Genomic DNA, 17,167 nt, shown 5'->3' on the forward strand with positions numbered 1-17,167 from the left:
TTTGGAGATGTCTTTTCCTCTGAGAAGAATTAAACTTCAAAGTAGTATCTTTTGCATGACTATTTACACTAAAATTGACAAAATTAAGCATGGAGGTAGCAGAACTGTCCTTTATTTTAGGAGGAAAAGAGTGAGCAAACTCCTTACCTTTGGGCTCTGGGAATCTGAAGTACTCCATAGAGGTCCAGCATGCCTGCATTCCTCTGTTTCAAAATGGTTGCTTGGCTTCAGTGGTCAGGTGTGCCATCCAAACAGTAAAACACAAAGATCAAACTTGAGTTGTGAAACAGTTTAATTTATTTGTAATTGCAGAGCTGCTAGTTTTTCTTTTGAGCTCACTCGCTGTGTCAGGAACAGTTGGCAGTTTTTGAGCTCTCACAGGTCCTGAGATGTTGATTTTTCTGCCTCACATTCATAGTTTTATTTGGCAAGCATGACACTTGCCAGTTCAGCATCAAGAAACAATGCCTCAAAATATGTTGGTGTGGTGTGAAATACTGCCACAGTGCAGCTCACTGCAGCATCTTCTGTGGGATGCTGCAGTATTTGTTTTGCTTTTGATACTGTCACTTCTCATGAATGCTCTCACTTCATTCCCTCTCATTTATCTAAATTTGCTTTTCACTTTGAAAGTGAACAATAAAATCCTGTCTGTTTAGCTCTAAGGCTTTTGCTTTTAAAATACCATGTTTCAGTAAATCTGCTGATTTGTGCATATCCAGAAATTCTTGCAATTCAGTAGTAATTTTTGATAATCTAGTATTAGTTATGATAGCAGGTGAACCACATCCAGCCTCCCTCACCTTCCCTATTGCCCTGACACAACAGATCTGGGGCTCTGGAGCTTGAGGGCCAGGCGAAGGGGGATGTAGGTGAAGGTGTTGCCTAGGGATGCCTCATGCATTATGACTGCCTCCCTTAAGAAGGAGGTTGTTGTCACAGGCAGCTGTCTTCTGAGGGGCACTGAGGGTGCAATTTGCGAATCAGACCCATCACTCACAACAGTCTGCTGCCTGCCTGGGACAGCGTTACGGACGTCATCAGGAAACTCCCTAGACTGGGCCAGCCTTTTGACCATTACCCACTGTTGGTTATGCAGGTTAGCAGAGAGGAGGTGGTGGAGAGAAGTCCAAAAACAACCAAAATGTACTTTAGGCCACTGGGGTAATTGGTTGACTCATCAGGAGCACATGTAGTGTTTTCCTCAGTCCCTTCAGTGGCAGGAAGGAATACTGGAAGGAACAGGAGAACACTCCTGATGAACATGTGGCTCAAAAGCTGGTGCCATTGGTGAACTTTTGGTCTCTTTAATCATGAGGAGTCTTACATGGCATCAGGCCTGCTGGGAAGGAAAGATAGTGGGGTGGCTTTTTGTGTTTGGGGGTGTTTGAATTGTACAGAGCTCAATGATTGTGAGGATAAGGTTGAGTGTTCATGGGTAAGCATGAGGGAGAAAGTCAACATGGCAGGTAACTTAGTGGGAGTCTGTTACAGACCACCCAACCAGGATGAAAAGGCAGATGAGGCAACCTTAATGATTATGTGATTCTATTCTATGACACTGGCAAACAAGACAGCTTGACTGGACACTGTAATCTGGCTCAAATACTTTATTCCTACAATTTTAACCTTTTTTTCAAGTACTAAAGTGTACAAAAGTAATACACCAGTATGAGCATAACAATTTAGAAGGTATAAATGTGTGCCAAATTAAACTGAGTCTCCTTCCATCAGTGTAGTACTTAAAGTATCTGGTACATAAAAAAGCCTTTATTCAGTAGCTTCCTCTGCTGGAACAACTTCCAAAAGCATCTGAAGATGCATAGTGATGGGCTCTGAGGAAAAAAAGTGTTTTAGAGATTTGGTGAGGGAACAGTTATCAGCTGTCACTTCACTCAGCAGCACTGTGATTATTTTTGGTCTTAGTGCTGTTAATGTTGTCTTTAAGTATAGTAACATCGGTAACCTGAGCTAAAAGGCAGGTGGCGGAAGAATGTGCATCTGCTAATTTGTAGTTTATGGCTAAAGCAATGTTTTGAAATACAATGGAAAACGCTGACTTTACAGGTAAAATAGTTCTATTCATTCCACATACCAGTTTGTTTCTGCAACCACAGTGGGGTACTGCTTTTTTTGATTTTGGGGCTTCCATTTTTCATGAAATCAGACATCACTGTTGCTCACGGGAGGAGTAAAATGTAGCCTCTAGTAAAACTCGCAATAGGCCCCTCATTGCGTCTGGCAACTTGCCCCCTGCATGCCCTGCTGCTGTGACTGGAAAGGGTGGGGATCCAGTGAGCTTCAGTACGGCAGTTTAAACCTGGGCAGAGATCTGTAGCATTTAGAGCTGGCTAGCTTAGGGATACTTACTTGATATTTTTTGGGGCCAGTTGAATTTGAAGTGAACAAACGGTAGATAAACTACAAGTCCACTGAGTATAAATAGGAGGCAGTACAAATAGGCCAGTTCAGGTGCGCTGACGATGGGTGCCAGCACCAGCAGGACAGAGACTAACATCACTGCCACTGGAATCACGATGGGGACCTGCAAGGTACAAAGCACAAAATCACTTTCTATTCTGTCGATGCTCTTACAGAAATTGCACATATGAAAGAGCAGCATTTTCATTGCCTTACACATTTTTTTCCTTTTAAAATTCTGGAATTGGATGGAGCAATTCAAAAGAGCGGCAAGACTAAGAATGAAGAAACCTCTTCTGCTAAATCCTTGTCCAAGACCCCTTTGTCTATGTACAAATTGCAGGGTGAGAATTTGCATTTCAATGAATCTGGATCCTGATTCCAGTGCAGTGACATGGGGTCCTATTTTGGGTACTCTTTCAGTGGTAGTCTGCTGACTGCACTTTCCTTTCCCTGAAAACGTGTCTTGTGCCTGTGGTCTGTGCAAGTCAGAACAAACATTGTCTAATCTTTTCCCAGCCCTTAGAAGCCTGGTTCTAGTGCAAAACTAGACTAAAGAGAAGAGCTGCAATTAATGTCTGTGTTTCAGGTAAGAGGAGGTTTGGGGGAGGCAGTCTGCCTGAGGTTGTTTAAATAGCCAAATATTTAGGATGAGTTCTGTCAGTATTTATGGGAATGGAGGAAAAGCCATACTGAATGCTGAACTTACCTTTATTGGTCTCATGAGTTCTGTTCTTGTAAATCTCATAACAATGAGCCCAAGGATAGTTAAACCATAAAATATCCACACTGCAAAACTGAAATAATTGATGAGTGTGTTAATGTCACCAGGGATGATGTAAATAATGGCAATGGCTCCCTGAAACCAAAACAGAAATTAGTAAAGTCTGTTGTAGAAGAGGGCTGCATTTTACTTGTGGCAGTGTGGGTGCATGTTTACAGTGGTCTGTAAATGGTTTTGCTTAAACATTTGGGTGCATTCTACTGTGCACATCCTGCCAACAGGTATTCGTTCTGGTCTGCAGTCTTAATTCCATTTGAAGTTAAGAGACTCCAAAATTTGTATGCATCAGTAACAAAACAGATCTTGGAGTAAGTGGAGGTACTAAATATATTTTTAGGTAAAGTTACTGGGAGTCAAGAGAGCAATTGAATTCTAAATTTGATCTTGTTTTACTGTGATAAACTGAATGGGTAAAGTAAAAATATTCTAAATTTGTTTTTAAATGTATTCACTGAGTACTTTTAATTGCTGTGTGATTTAAATGCGCTCTTATAGGGAGGATATAGGATATAGTGATAGCTTGATTTCAGGCATCCAGTGAAATAAAGCATTTGCCCAATTAATTTATTAATTTGTTTCATGCTGTAGATTCTTAAACATTTTTATTTTAAAATTTGGGAGGGGAGCCGGGGGGAGGGTGTTACATAGTCTTTTTTTCCAATATTCATTTACCAGTTTCTAGACAGTCAGAGACAGGTGTCAGGGCTCTTGGCAAGGAATGGTGAAGGCAAGTGTCACTGAGGGGGTTTCTCTGTACTTGGCATGGTGAAGGCAGGTGTCACCGGGGGGGTTTCTCTGTACTTGGAACACTTACGTAGAAGATGATCGCAGGTGCTGGTGTTAAATGCTTCACACTGATGTAAGACAGCACCTTTAGCATGTGCCCCTCACGACCTGCAACATAAACAAGTCTGACAAGACACAGACAAGGCAGCCTGGTTAGCATGGCCTTTAAGTGGCATTATCAAAAGATAATGCAAATTGAGCACCAGTCCTTTCGGGTTTGCTTTATCGTGTGGCTGCCGCTGACTACAGCTCATCAGTGTCTCTTTTGAACCGCAATAACGTCTAAGGAGTTGCAGTGGACTGAAATCAGGGAGGCAACCAGCAGTAAAGCAGTGGGCTTGAAACAAATTCTGAACTAATATGAAAGTAGTGAACTTAAAACTCATTTCAGAAATATGTTTGCACACTGAATTTTGGAAAAAGTTTTGGTTACTATGTCCCTTTTAATAAATTCCTTTTAAATTTGCTTCATAACAAAAAGCTACATTGGCAGCCTTCTGTCAAAGAATTGATCTTTGTGGCCCTCTCATACTCAATGTGTATTTGAAACTTTAAATATATTAAATAGTAAATGGAAGCATTGCTAGGAAGGAATAACTTCTGTTTCCAGTTGTCTTTATGGTGTACTCAAGTTCTTACTGCTGGTTTATTTATTTGCTTTAAATGCCATGAAAGTTGAAAAAGCCCTCTACTGTCCCTGCTTTGAATTAAGAGACCTTCTTTTCTAGCCTTTCAAGCCTGTATAGCCACTCTTTCTTTGTGAAAGTCAAGCTCTCTAGCTACATTTGCAGGTACTTTTTAATTACATGGTGTACATTCGGATCCAGAAGGATGTCTGTATCTTTGTGAAGATACAGAAATGTATCATTTTTGATGTGTGTAGGTACATAAATGTGTAATTCTTTCCATCCTTGAAAAATGTTCACTTTAAGCTGTTCAGGGTGGAAGCTTACCTGCCTGCAGTGAAACAGGTCCCATTAGCAGATCCAATTGTAGAGAAGGCCACGAAGAGAGGAACTATCCAAGAGGCTGGGTAAAGGACTCTGTCTCCAAATGTCTGGGGTATGGGATTAAAATTAATATTTTTTTTGTTATTTGAACTACTATTTGGTGTATTTAGTAATGTTGGAGCCTTTTACAAAGCACAATAAATGGGTGGCTAAGGTAGGTTCTCAATAAAACCAGGTTGTGTATTTTGTTTAGTTAACACTTTGCCAAGCAAAGGCCTGGAGTGGTTTGTGAGCCGCTCTTGAGAGTGGGGTGTTGTTTTGGTGTTTGAGATGCCACATCTGTAGGGAACACAGGGAGACAAACATGAAACACCTACAGAACTGAATTCTGTTCAGACATCTGCTCTGGGGACGTGTCTGCCTGCAAACCCAGAAGACAGGCAGCAGTGCTGATGTGCACCAGCTGGCTTGGGGCTGCATGGCAGTGCTGCTGGAGCAGCAGCGTGGCTGCCCTGGCCTGGTGGGTGAATGAGGAGAGGACAAACTTGCTGAGGCCACTCACTATGCTGCAGTTTTCACCAGTCCCACAGTATGTTAGTAGATCTAATGTTAGTTATGTTAAGCTGCTGTAAATGAATGTGAGTTAAAACCTTTTCTGACAGGATTTAGGTTTTCAGTTGAGGAGTGGTTAACTGTTTTTAGCAAGCCAAGCATAAAGAGTTTTGGGTTTGCTGTAACATCACTGTTGCTTTGTTGTCCAATAGTAGGTCTGTTTGTTTTCCCCAAAAGCTAACATTAGGAAAAAAGTTGTTGCGTAACCTCTTGACAGTTTGGAGAGAAATGTCCAATGGAAAATCTAAGTAGTGGAACTCAAGGGACAGATGTGTTTGTGGATACTAGGAATTGACAGAATCCTTACTTCTATCTGTATGAATATGCCTTGCAATAGTGTAAAAATTGTTTCTTAGCTTTGTTTAAAAAAAAAAAAAAAAAGGCAAGAATAAGGAAGCAGTGAATTGTGGACTACTTGGTGTTATCTCCAGAATTACAGACTTTGATCTACTGTCATTCTGAATGTGCTGATAACACTGAAAAGGGCAGAGCAGCACTCAGATGTTTGGTTTTTTTCTCCCATGTTCTTGGTGCTTACAGAAAACAGCAACCTCTGAGTTGCAGAGGAAAAAGGTGACACAGCTTAGACAATTGAATTGTGTCTTAAGAACAAATACAGGTTCCTTTTTGCTCATGGCTGTAATGCACACAGCCTCCCTCAGATGCTCTATTACAAAAGAAGTGGCTTACCACAGCAGCTGCCTGGGACTGCAGGAGTTCTGTTGAAGTCATGACGGTGAAATATGAAATGTTTATCAGCACATAACAAACTGTAACCAAGGGGATTCCAATAATTATAGAGAGCGGAAGATTTCTGAAGAATGCAAAAAATAATTATAGATAGTGGTAGATTTCTAAAGAATGCAGAAGTAAGACTCCATCAGCATTGCTACATCACTGGTAGAGGTGTCATAGTAAACTCTGGCTTCTTACTCCCTTGTGTGCTCTTTAGGTCTACTTACATGGTTATTGCAGAACCATGGAAATCAGAATTAAAAAAAAGAGGAAAAGGTCAAATTTAAGCAAATGTACAAAGTCTGTAATTGATAATTAGCTTTGTCTGTTTAGTAATCAAACCTGGAATAACTATTGCTTAAAAAAAAAAAAAAGCCAACAACAACAAAAAAAAAAATCCAAACCAGTATATACCTGCTTGTACAAAAACATCAAGTGTGGAGGTTTGCTGTTAGAAAACCTGTTTTCCTGCATAGCTTTACCTGTAAGGATTTTTAAGTTCTTCTGTGATGTAGTTGAGCTGGTTCCTAGAAGGAAGAACATTCCCTTGAAGTTATTTTCCATCAGGAGTTGAAATACCAATATAGAAGCCAGGTGTCATCCCTCATGTCACTGTTCTGTACCTTTTGCGGTTTAAAAACAACCCCAAACCCAAAGCACAACCCTTTAGGATTCCCTCCCTAGCAGACAGCCACCCAGGTGAGGGGGCATGTGTTGTTCTGCGGTTTTTGCGTTTAACCAAGCCAGTGTTCTTTCTCCAGCATTCATTCAGATGTTGTTACCAACAGTTCAGCTGTTAGCTTTTCCAGCTAACACCTGTGAGTCCTGCAGGGGAAGGTAAGCCACCTAAAGGCTGCTACCTGCAGCAGGGAGGGCTAGCAAGGACCTTACCATCCATCGTATGCCCAGAGGCCATTATAGAACGCCAGACTGATCGAGCTCACAGAAACTTTACTGTCCTTGAAAGCATCTGTAAAGTTTCCAGTCTTCCCTGAAAATCAAACATAGATTACTGCTGAGTGTTGAAATTGATTCTCCCTAGGAGAATGCAGAAGCATTCCAACAAGTTTCATGTTTCAAAACATCTCACTGTTAAAATCAATTCATATCAGTTTTTATTAACTGACCCGTGGTGGTGCCAACCCCTAGCCCTTACCCAAACACTAGTTCCTAAAAGATCCCCAACCAAAACCCTGAACAGAGAGACCCTTAATGTTGTGCCTCTCGAGTCAGTGGGAAATTGTTTAATGGTCATAGTAGAGGCTAAACAATGTCTGCAAGTAGAGTGTATCAAATTACCTTGTGCAAGGAGAACAATTCCACTTGCAATAATGATTGTGACAATGATCATTTTGGCAGCTGTGAGAAAGTTCTGGAGGTAGCTTCCCAGCTTGACACTCAGTGAATTCACTATTGTGATTACCACTGGAAGGAATGTATGAATTTATGCATTAAATTGATTCAGAGTTGTAAGAAAAATTGCTTCTTGCCACCTTTCCCCCACCTTATTACTGTACTGCTTTTCCTTCTTCCTATTTGTCTGTATTATTAATACACTTTTTAACATACTAGAGTTAGGATAGCTCTTAAAATAGGAAAAACAATTTTCTGAATTAAGATTTTGATAATACCTTAACAACAAATACTGAGGTTGTACAGTATTCTGATAATTACAGAAATATCTCTACATGTAGTTTTTCTCCCTTTTCTGCTGACTGTAAGCATTTACTACACAGCTGTAGGCATCTTAAAGAATAAAAGAAACTTAAGACTAGGAACAGCCCCTTTTGAAACCTATCCTTTTTATATCTAATTGAATTATTTCCTGTGGGAAAGACTTGCTCCACTGTGTTCAATGTTTTCTTTTGCTTTCGGTGTAGGTTGACTTCCTGGTGGTGTCATGAAGATTAACTTCGCTAAAGTCTCCCTGTGCTGAAATCCCCTAACTGGGGCCAAACAGGAATTGCTGTGCAGTTACGGAGCTTACCTTTTTCTTTAAAAATATGACTCTTACCGATGGCAGCTGCTGCAAGACACTTGATGACAACTTGGGGTGGATCACAACCTGGATAAAAAGGAGCTGATGCATATTCTGCAAAGCTGAGACAAATGATGGCAAAGGAACTGGGTTTTGTGACAAGTAAGCTCGTCCAAGAAAACAAAAATGCTGGAACTGGGCCAAATGCCTCCATGAGGTAAGGATATTCTCCCCCGGATTTTGTGATCATTGTGCCAAGCTCAGCAAAACAAAGTGCACCTGAATAAGAAGAAAAGCGTTTATCACTGGTTTATTTTATGTGCTCGTTAAGCTAGGACTGGCTAGAACAGATTAACACTTTTTAATAGGGAGAAGAGCTAAGGAAATTGATATATACAGTGCAAAATGAAATTGGATTATGCTTATGAGCAACTAAAATACTATTTACAGTCCAGAATTTACTATTGGTGTTTAATACTTAAGCAAATAAATCTTCCGATTTCATAGGAAGAAACTTGTGTTCAAGAAACCAACACTGCAAGAAGCACTGAGGTAACAACTGCCCTGACTGACCTACTTTTTTTAAAGTTAAAAAAAATAGACTTGCTGCACGGTCTTGAACCAAAATGTCCCCTGAGCTGAGCTTTGAAGTGCAGTGATACTCGTAGATGTATTGCTGCAGCTGACACTTTTGCACTAAGGGGTTTTGTGTATGCTGTGTACCTGACACAATGCCCAAAGAACTCCTTTTAGATGCACTGAAATATTTTAAGGTGCTTAGTGCTACGTTTTCAATTGTGATTATACTCGGACAAAAAAATAGCAGAGGTACATAGCTCAGTGCCAGTAAGTTTCGTATTTTGATGTGATTTAAGTGGAAAAATATTCTGTTACAGTTGGTGAGTGAAGTAAGCAAAGCTAAACCTTGTTTTCCAAAGGAGCTGGAGGTGTGCTTTACATGGTGATTTTAAACGTTTTGAAGTGTGCTTCATGTTATTTTTAACACATATTTTAAAGTTTTGCCCAGGTCCTGCTCCACTCATCAGGGTATTACAGATTTTGGTCTGGGTGCTACTGGCCAGTTTGTGAGAAGAGAGTAGTATGCAAAACACAGCAGATAGAAACATTTAAGCAAAGATTCAGGTTCTTTCTTGACTTGTTTACCTAGTGTTGCAAGAATTCCACAGGCTGCCCAGATGGTTAAACAAGGACCCACAGCTCCAACATTGGCAAGTACTGATTTTGGAGAAACAAAGATACCCGAGCCAATAATTGTACCAACGATCATACAGATGCCACTGAGGAGGCCCATCTTGAAATGAAATGAGACAGTCTGGTCACTTCTAATAATTCAGTTTTCAATTAAATGCTGAAATGCTTTCATGAGCACTTGAGGAATGAGGCATTTTCTAAGTGTCAAAAATTGGCTTTCTTGGATGAAGTCTGTCTTTTTGGTCATTCAGTTTTCTTCACTTCAGATATGAGTACACAGGAACTGATGCTGCTAGGTGTGAAAAGATCCTGGTCTTCTGACTCTTTAGTGACTACTAAAGCTTGAGGCATCTGTTACAAAAACAACCCAAAACCCAGTGGTATGGACCACCATAATCTCCCGGTTAGTTAAGGCTAGTCTAATAACATCAATATTTTCCCAGTTTTGGCACCAAACTAAATACACATAGTGAATTTTTTTTCAGGTTACTGACATTTTAAAGAGGAATTCCCCTGCCTTCTGAATGCAGGTGGCATATCTGTTTTCTAAAGCATCTGTAATTTTCTGCAGGAGACAAATCCTCACTTGTTTTTCTGTACTAGTGGTTACTTGATAGTGTTTATAGCCATAAAACTTGCAGTGAGCTGAACAACCTCTTCAGCCTCTGTGAAGTACATGTAGAAAGAAACAGTAAAGTTTATGAAGTGTCTCACTTAGATCAACTTGGAAATTGTCAGAAAAATAATACAAAACCATATTCAGTTTCCTGGAGTGTAACCCAACTACACTGTCAAGGTCTTGGTGTATCACTGCTAAACTGGGACACAAGTAGTTTGGGTTGGATTATGCAGGTACACCACCCACTGCCTCCCTCTGCCAGCCCTCCCCCCCGCAGATGCAGACTGAAGGGGGAAAAGTTTTACCTGCTTTTGTAGCTTCGTGGTTGGGGGTTCATGGCTCCAAATTGATTGTATATCCTCTTTTCCCTTATCCTCTCCTTTTCTGCTCCTCAAGCTTTCTTCACCCATTTGGTTTGCTTGTTGAAATCCCTGTAGAAATAAAAGCAGAATGACCAGTCTGTTGTATTGGTTGCTCGAGTTTTCCTGACTTGCTGTGGATTTTTCTTCTACCCACCTGGCAGTGAATATCTGGATGTCTTCTGTCTCAAGTTACATTCAGTTGAGAGAATGTCCTTCCTGGAGCAATCTAGGTTTTATAGCTAATGCCTCCTTTGAATTTCTCCAGAGGTTTTCTTATCTAGGAGAGCTTCTTTCTGATCTTCATTCAATTAGGGCCTTGTCTCAGTTCCTTGGAGATGCAAGTATCTGCTAATCGAAGTGCTGTCTGCTCTGTCTAATAGCAGCTCTTTGCCTCAAAAAGATTCTCCAGTCTTCTCAGAGTGATGTCTTCTAGGGAACATTTTGTTGTTTATAATGAGAAAATAAACATTTGTTTGCAAATTTGAACTTAACACTGATATTTGGGTGAGGATTTTGCTGTTTTCCCCCATAGTATTGGAACAAAATGGAACCTGAGATAGTGAAGGAAATTGATCAGGTTAGGTCTGGATTCTCAAAAGCTGATCCAGACAAAAGTCTCTGCTCAGACCCCACAGCTACAGTTCTTGTAACCAGATCATTTAGTGCAGGCTGGAATGTGCCACCTTTTGGTAGCCTGGCTGGTACCCAACTATTCTTGGCTGGTAGGTTTTGTAAAACCTGCAGTGTTTTGACTTGACAGAACACCTCTCTAATTACTGCTGCTCTTCAGAAAGGTCTGGGCTATAAAGGCATCCAGTTTCTGTTCTGAATTAAGGACTTTTAAAATAAATCATCCCGAATCTAGTTGTTAAGATTAAATCTGCAATAGAAAATTGCCCACATAAGAAATCCAGGGCTCGGGTCACTGAACTATATTGCAGCTTTGTGCCCAGCTTCTCTCAAGTCATGCATTTCAAATATTTGAAGCATATCTTTTAGCAATGCATACTCTCACTTACCTTATCGGGTTTTACTGGTTTGGTGTTAATCTGGCCCAGGAATCTTGGTACACTGTGTTTCTTTATTTCTTCTACTAGCATTACCAGCCAGTTAGGCAGCAAGATATTTCCATCTCTAGAATATGCAGAAGCAGCAGCAGCTTAAGTACAGAGGTTATAAAATGTAATCAATCATTAAACCCATCCTCAGCCAAGAAGCTTTGAGATAGGAACCACAGGTAAACCAATAGTCAAATTAGTTTATCTTTAAAAAAAAAAAGCCTTTGTTCCATTTGTGAGACTGTCCAGTGCCCAAGCAGAGTGAGAGTGGAGCAGGATGGGAAGAGGCTGCTTTGATTTTTCTACCTAGCTACTTCTAATTTAGAACAGCTTTGGAAAGCGAACTTTGAATTGTCATAATATAGCTGTACTAAAAACATCTGTCTAGATGCTTGCTGCATCCTATAAAAGCAGCTGATATTTTTATCTTGACAAGGTGTCGAAGATGAAGCAGAACTCTTTTCTCCTTTATTAACCTGAAGGTAGCCGAGCAGGCAAGCTCATGTTTCTTTCCCTTGCAGTTCCATTTCATTTTTTGTAATGTTGAAAAATCCTGCTTCAGTGAAAAATTCCATTCCCTTTTTCATAGTTGTATTTCCAGCAAACAGGTAGTGCTACCCGAATGCTGGGAACAGGCAGCTTCTTTCTTTCTGGCTAAGCATCCCTAAAATACTTGCTGAAAACCTGTTAATGATGTTTCACTTCTTTGTTTTGGCCATGAGCTGAACAGCTCCTGCCCTCCCACATCAAATCCAGTGAGTGCCGATCAGCCTAATTGCAACTGCCTTTGTTCAGTGAATATCTGCTGTTTAAAAGCTGAAAGATTTGCAGGTATCGGTCACTGGTGTTAAGATTTGTATCTTAACGCTTCATGAACAATAGTAGTACTGGAAGGAAGACCAAATTGTTGGACCTGAGTATCAAAAAACCTGCGGTCTGGTGCAGTCCTGACACTTGGGTTTGGTTTGGTCTTTTTTCACCCTTCCGTATAAGCATGCAGGCTGGATCATCAGGAATGCTGCCTCTTGTAATGTTGCTGTAAGTCTGCCGCTAAAAGTGGATTCTGCAGAAAACAGCCAGGCTGGCATTGCTCTGTTTGCCGTGTTTGTGATGGCTGAGCCAGACTGTGCTGTGAAAGTCCTTCTCCAAAACTGTGACGGCAAAGCAGTGCCAGTACTGAAAAGAAAACCAAACAAAGCTGTATTTCTTTTAATCACTGTCTCACATTTTCCTCTCTTGAGATGGGGTTAAGCTTCCAGACAAGCTCTTCTGTCAACTAACTTCGTGTTCAAAAATTACCATTTGAGCTGTGGTTGAAGAAAAGTTCATTTTTGGGGATAAAGGGAATGAAAGCTGTTGAAGTCAGTAGTCAGTACAAGCCTATGAAAAGCAGGATACCTGCAACTTGTTCAATTTCTAGATCTTTTGCAAGGACTTTAAAATATTTTTCATGGTAATTGTGATGTAGGATTAAATAAACTAATCCTTTTATATCCATAATTGGAGATGCCTTCTTTAGAAGCAGGTGTGTAATGTACGTGCATGTCCTCAGTCGCTGATGGGTTTGAAATTCAGACATCTTACCACATGGGTGTTTTATGCGAAGCGCTGCAGACTGGTGAAATACCAGTCTGAAAAGGGGGAGAAAAAAAGAGAGGGAATTCATGTGGGGCTTTGTCCCTCAGAATGGAGTAGACACCTTTCATACCATCTCCATCCTGGAATTCTCAGAACAACACAAAAACAGGGGAGAAGTCTTATGTGGTTTTGGTGAAAGGTAGTGGAGTACACCGGGTTTAATTTTATGTTGAGTCAAGCTTTGCTTAGGAATTCTTTAGGTCTAATGTAGGGAAACTTGAGCTTTTTATGCAGGAGTTCTAGGTGTCTTGTGATGTTTTCAGATGTTTCCTTTCTGCATCAGATATGTATTTTGTTTTTTCAGATACAGTAAAGGCAACATTGAAAACACATTGCTGGAGTTTTTGTCCCAGCAGCTAGGCTGTTCAGCCAACCTGGAATGCCTGCTTGTTTCTGTCTGTTCAGTAGATGCCTCTGAGGGTGACTTGACTTGACCTGACCTAGCCTGTGTTTCCTTATAGAAATGGAAAAGCATCTTCATTTATTGTCTTCTTTTAAGGGTTAATCTTCTTTGGATGCCATAAGCTCGTTAAAGGATTTGTAACTTTACGGGCAATCCTCAGCCACTTAAGGCAAAAGTAAACATTGAGTTCAAGGATTCTACTGTTATTTTCTTCATGGACAAGAGAAATGGCATTTTACAGTCCTGGGAAAAGACTCTTCGCCCCTCGAATACAGACAAAGATGAAGAGATCGAGAAGTTCAAATTCCAAGGGGCTGCAGAAGCAAATAGTCTGTGGGCTGGTCCTGTATAAACAGTGTAGTTTGAACCTTTACTAGCACTATGTACCAATTAAATTGTAAAAAGTAATTTTCAACTTTAATTTAGGAAGTGGTGAGTGCACAGTGTCTAAATACAGCCTCTATTGTCATTAGTCACTAATACTAAAGGTTAATGTTTGTAAGGGTTGGTATTTATTACTTGCAGTAATGCACATTGTGATGTGACCAACACTTAAGCACATGGTAAGGCTCACTCCAGCTCACAGATTTGAGTGGTAGCTCAGCAGTGTCTCACCATGCTTCCTTCGTTTCAGTCAGAGGACCAGGCTGTTGGCTTGCACTTGCTCTTTGGCAGTGCTGTAAGAAATGACCTCACTGTTGTCATTCTAGAATGAAACTCAGTTGTGTTTTGAGGCATTGCAGGAATACAAGTGGAATACGAGACAGCAGCCTTCTGACAGCTGTGAGTGCTGGGTGGTGCTACCTTTGCATCTTGTGAGAGTCAACAGGCAAGCTCAGATGACTATGAAGTTCTTAAGGCCCGCGGTCTCTATGGCTTTCAAAAATGCTTGTCCCCCGCTTAGTTCTTGGTTACAGTGTGGTGTTTCTTTACCCTGTGACAAATAAGAATGTTGAAAGATCTGCAGGTTTGCTACAAGTATTGCACTACACCTTCCTGAAGAGTGAACTATTTTTAGTAAGATGAAGTTGTTGTTGTTTTTTTTAATTATTTTTTTAAGCACAGCTGTTTAGAGAGTTATTATAAGCTTGTAAACACTGGGTATGTCGTTTTGTCCAAAGATAGCAAGAAAAAAATTAGGAAGGAGTCTCAAAGGAAGCTCTTGAAGGAGTTTTGATGGTCTCTGAAGAAAATTTGACTACATGGAATTTTTTTTTTCAGATTGTTTAGGAGCCAGGGTTTTTAGCAGGGTCTGGTGAGAATTGGCGATCTCCATGGTACACAGGCAGCTCCTCTTTTGAGGAATGGGCATCTCAGTTTGATCTCCTTTTTGTGTCCAAAATTCGGGTTGCATGCCACTGCTTTTTTGAGGAACGGGTTACCAGGTAACTTTGGCTTTGGAAGATGGCATCTTTAGTATGCTTATATCTAGATGAGGAATGAGGGAGTCAGTGGTGAATTATGTTGTAGAGGGCTCTGTGCTACCGACTTTTGAAGCCTAATTTTAAATGTACCAAAATCAAAAATTTGATATGTAAACCAATGTTCAATGACTATAATATGAGATCTTCAGGTATTTCACATCTGAGTGTGTGTTTATATAGATATGTTGAGATTCATTTACTGGGGAAAAAAAACCCTGAAGATCTCAGTCATGGAGAAACCACTTTTTTAAAGGTCAAGGAGCCTTTAAAGTACATCTGGTCCTCTGGGTTCAAGCTGATTTACACTGTAGAATTTTTACCATATTTATTTATATTAGATCTGCAGAGAATGAGTGCTCAGAGCTCTCCTCAGTTAGAAGAGCTGTGCCTGGCCAGCCAGGGATTTGTAGTCCTGGAGGAAAAGCTCTTGGAACTCCTGATGCAGTGTCCCATGAATTTTTCATGGTGGAAGATCTTGCCAGGCTCTGAGTTGTTGAAGAGCAATGTTTTGGCTAGAAGGAGAACAGCATCTTTCTGACCTGAAAGGAGTGGAAGGGAGGAAGAAAAGAGCTTTTTTCTAAAAGGCAAGAAATTAGCAAATGAATGATGCTGGGTTCCTGGGACTGGGGCATGCTGAGCCTCAGAGTTCCCCTGGTACTTACAGAGCTGAAGCAGAGAGTCCTGCTGCTCTGCTCTGACAAGAGGTAATGCCAAGTGTTCTGACAGTAGTTGGAAGATGCATTGGAGCTTGAGGTTAACCTCTGCAGTGGTTCCTTTTGTTTCTGGCTTAGTTTTCACCCACCAGTTAGAGAAGAAATGTGTAACTTTGTGTTTCCCAGAACTACAGTGTTCTGTAATTATTTCAGTTACCTGACTTGAATCGGGGTTGTTTCGGCTGAATGTTTCAGAACATTGTGACAATGTTCTGAAGCTGGAAAAAGAATCAGTAACTGCCAAAACACACAGAATGCCTCTAACTGGGTTGGTTTCCAGTGGCTTACTTGTGGTTTGCTTGTTTTTTCCAGTGCTCAAAGTTGTTTTGATTTTTTAACTGCTGCTTCAGCAGTGATGGTGATCATCCTTTTAAGCTCTTCGTTAGCTCCTAGATAGCTTTTGAGACTTGGGACTTTTGTTTAAGTGGTGGTATTACCTGCTCAGAAATCCTAACTCTTAAAATTACCAACTTTGTTAGTAACCTTGGTGGGATCTTTCTGGGTGGTTTTGCTTAGTGTTTCAGTGTTGTGTATGTTTAATAAAGTTAATACTGGATTATTTTTTTCAGTGTGTAATGCCTGTTGTTATGGTTTTGGGTTTTTTATCCTAAGATCAGTGGTGTGCAATGAACATTATTTCATATACTTCCTGTAGATAGAAACATGCTAAACCCAGGTGTTTCAGTGCAAGATAAATCTTAGGCTTCAGATGTTTTTTTTAATCTTTAATCTGAAGGAGACTGAAGGCAAACCCAATTATTTTAGCTGTTTTGTAGAGTAGAAAAGAAACTTTCTTTGGTAAGTGTCACAAGGAATTTGAGGAGTGCTTGTCTAATCATTAATTCTATCTGTGCTTGACACTCTTTCCAATGTCTCTTGCTGTTGCTAATCTGAAACAGTTCCAGGATCTTGCCATCCTAGGCTGCTGCCCGTCTGTACCTGTGTGTTCAGTGTAACTTGTCCAGGGCTTTTTGGTATGTCAAAAAAGCCACCCCAAGCCACCTTCAAAATTCCCTTGGGCTTTCATCCATGGCTCGAGGTGTTAGCCCAGTTTTCCTCCAAAAGCTGTGCAGATTAAAAGTGGATAATCTGGCAGGACACTGATTAAAGGTTAGCTCATTTAAACTTCACCACACTGTTTTGATGATATGCAGATGTCATTTCTGAAGGCAGTGTCAGTGTGGCATCCTCACACTGCTGTCCTTTGAACCACACATTAAAACCTGCTCTAAAATGGGAATCAGACGTGGCAGAGGTGGAATTCTAAGACATTCCCAGTTTACGTCAGTGGAAGAACAGTTAAGCCAATATTGGGAGTTTTGAAAATCTCCCTTCTAAAGAATGACCAATATGGGCCTTTTGTTCCCCTCTGGAGTGGTTTGTTTGTACAAAATCTTGAGACATTCTTCAGAAATGCCAGATGTACACTGCTGGCAGCACACTGCACAGTGTGCTGCTGGCATTTTGGTGGC

General features: G+C 40.6%; 1 protein-coding gene across 1 annotated transcript; it reads right to left on the reverse strand.

The window, feature by feature from the left end:
• Positions 1-1,770: 1,770 nt before the first annotated feature.
• Positions 1,771-10,507, reverse strand: SLC7A9 (solute carrier family 7 member 9). Its single transcript, XM_054389692.1, has 12 exons — positions 10,403-10,507; positions 9,431-9,578; positions 8,303-8,545; positions 7,588-7,713; positions 7,180-7,279; positions 6,771-6,815; positions 6,244-6,367; positions 4,945-5,048; positions 4,020-4,116; positions 3,131-3,280; positions 2,371-2,545; positions 1,771-1,835 (listed from the first exon to the last, which is right to left on the reverse strand). The coding sequence occupies exons 1-12, from the start codon at positions 10,505-10,507 to the stop codon at positions 1,771-1,773; spliced, it is 1,482 nt and encodes a 493-aa protein (XP_054245667.1).
• Positions 10,508-17,167: the final 6,660 nt, after the last annotated feature.

The sequence above is a fragment of the Indicator indicator genome, chromosome 19, assembly GCF_027791375.1.
Source record: "Indicator indicator isolate 239-I01 chromosome 19, UM_Iind_1.1, whole genome shotgun sequence".
Classification (NCBI taxonomy): domain Eukaryota; kingdom Metazoa; phylum Chordata; class Aves; order Piciformes; family Indicatoridae; genus Indicator; species Indicator indicator.

Excerpts from the sequence above, each read along its gene's own strand:
- SLC7A9 (XM_054389692.1), bottom strand. The coding sequence starts at position 10,507 with ATGGGTGAAGAAAGCTTGAGGAGCAGAAAAGGAGAGGATAAGGGAAAA. Across the intron at positions 7,714-8,302 it reads TCTTGCAGCAGCTGCCATCG|TGGTAATCACAATAGTGAAT; the intron begins GTAAGAGTCATA and ends CATTCCTTCCAG. Across the intron at positions 7,280-7,587 it reads AATTGTTCTCCTTGCACAAG|GGAAGACTGGAAACTTTACA; the intron begins GTAATTTGATAC and ends TTTGATTTTCAG.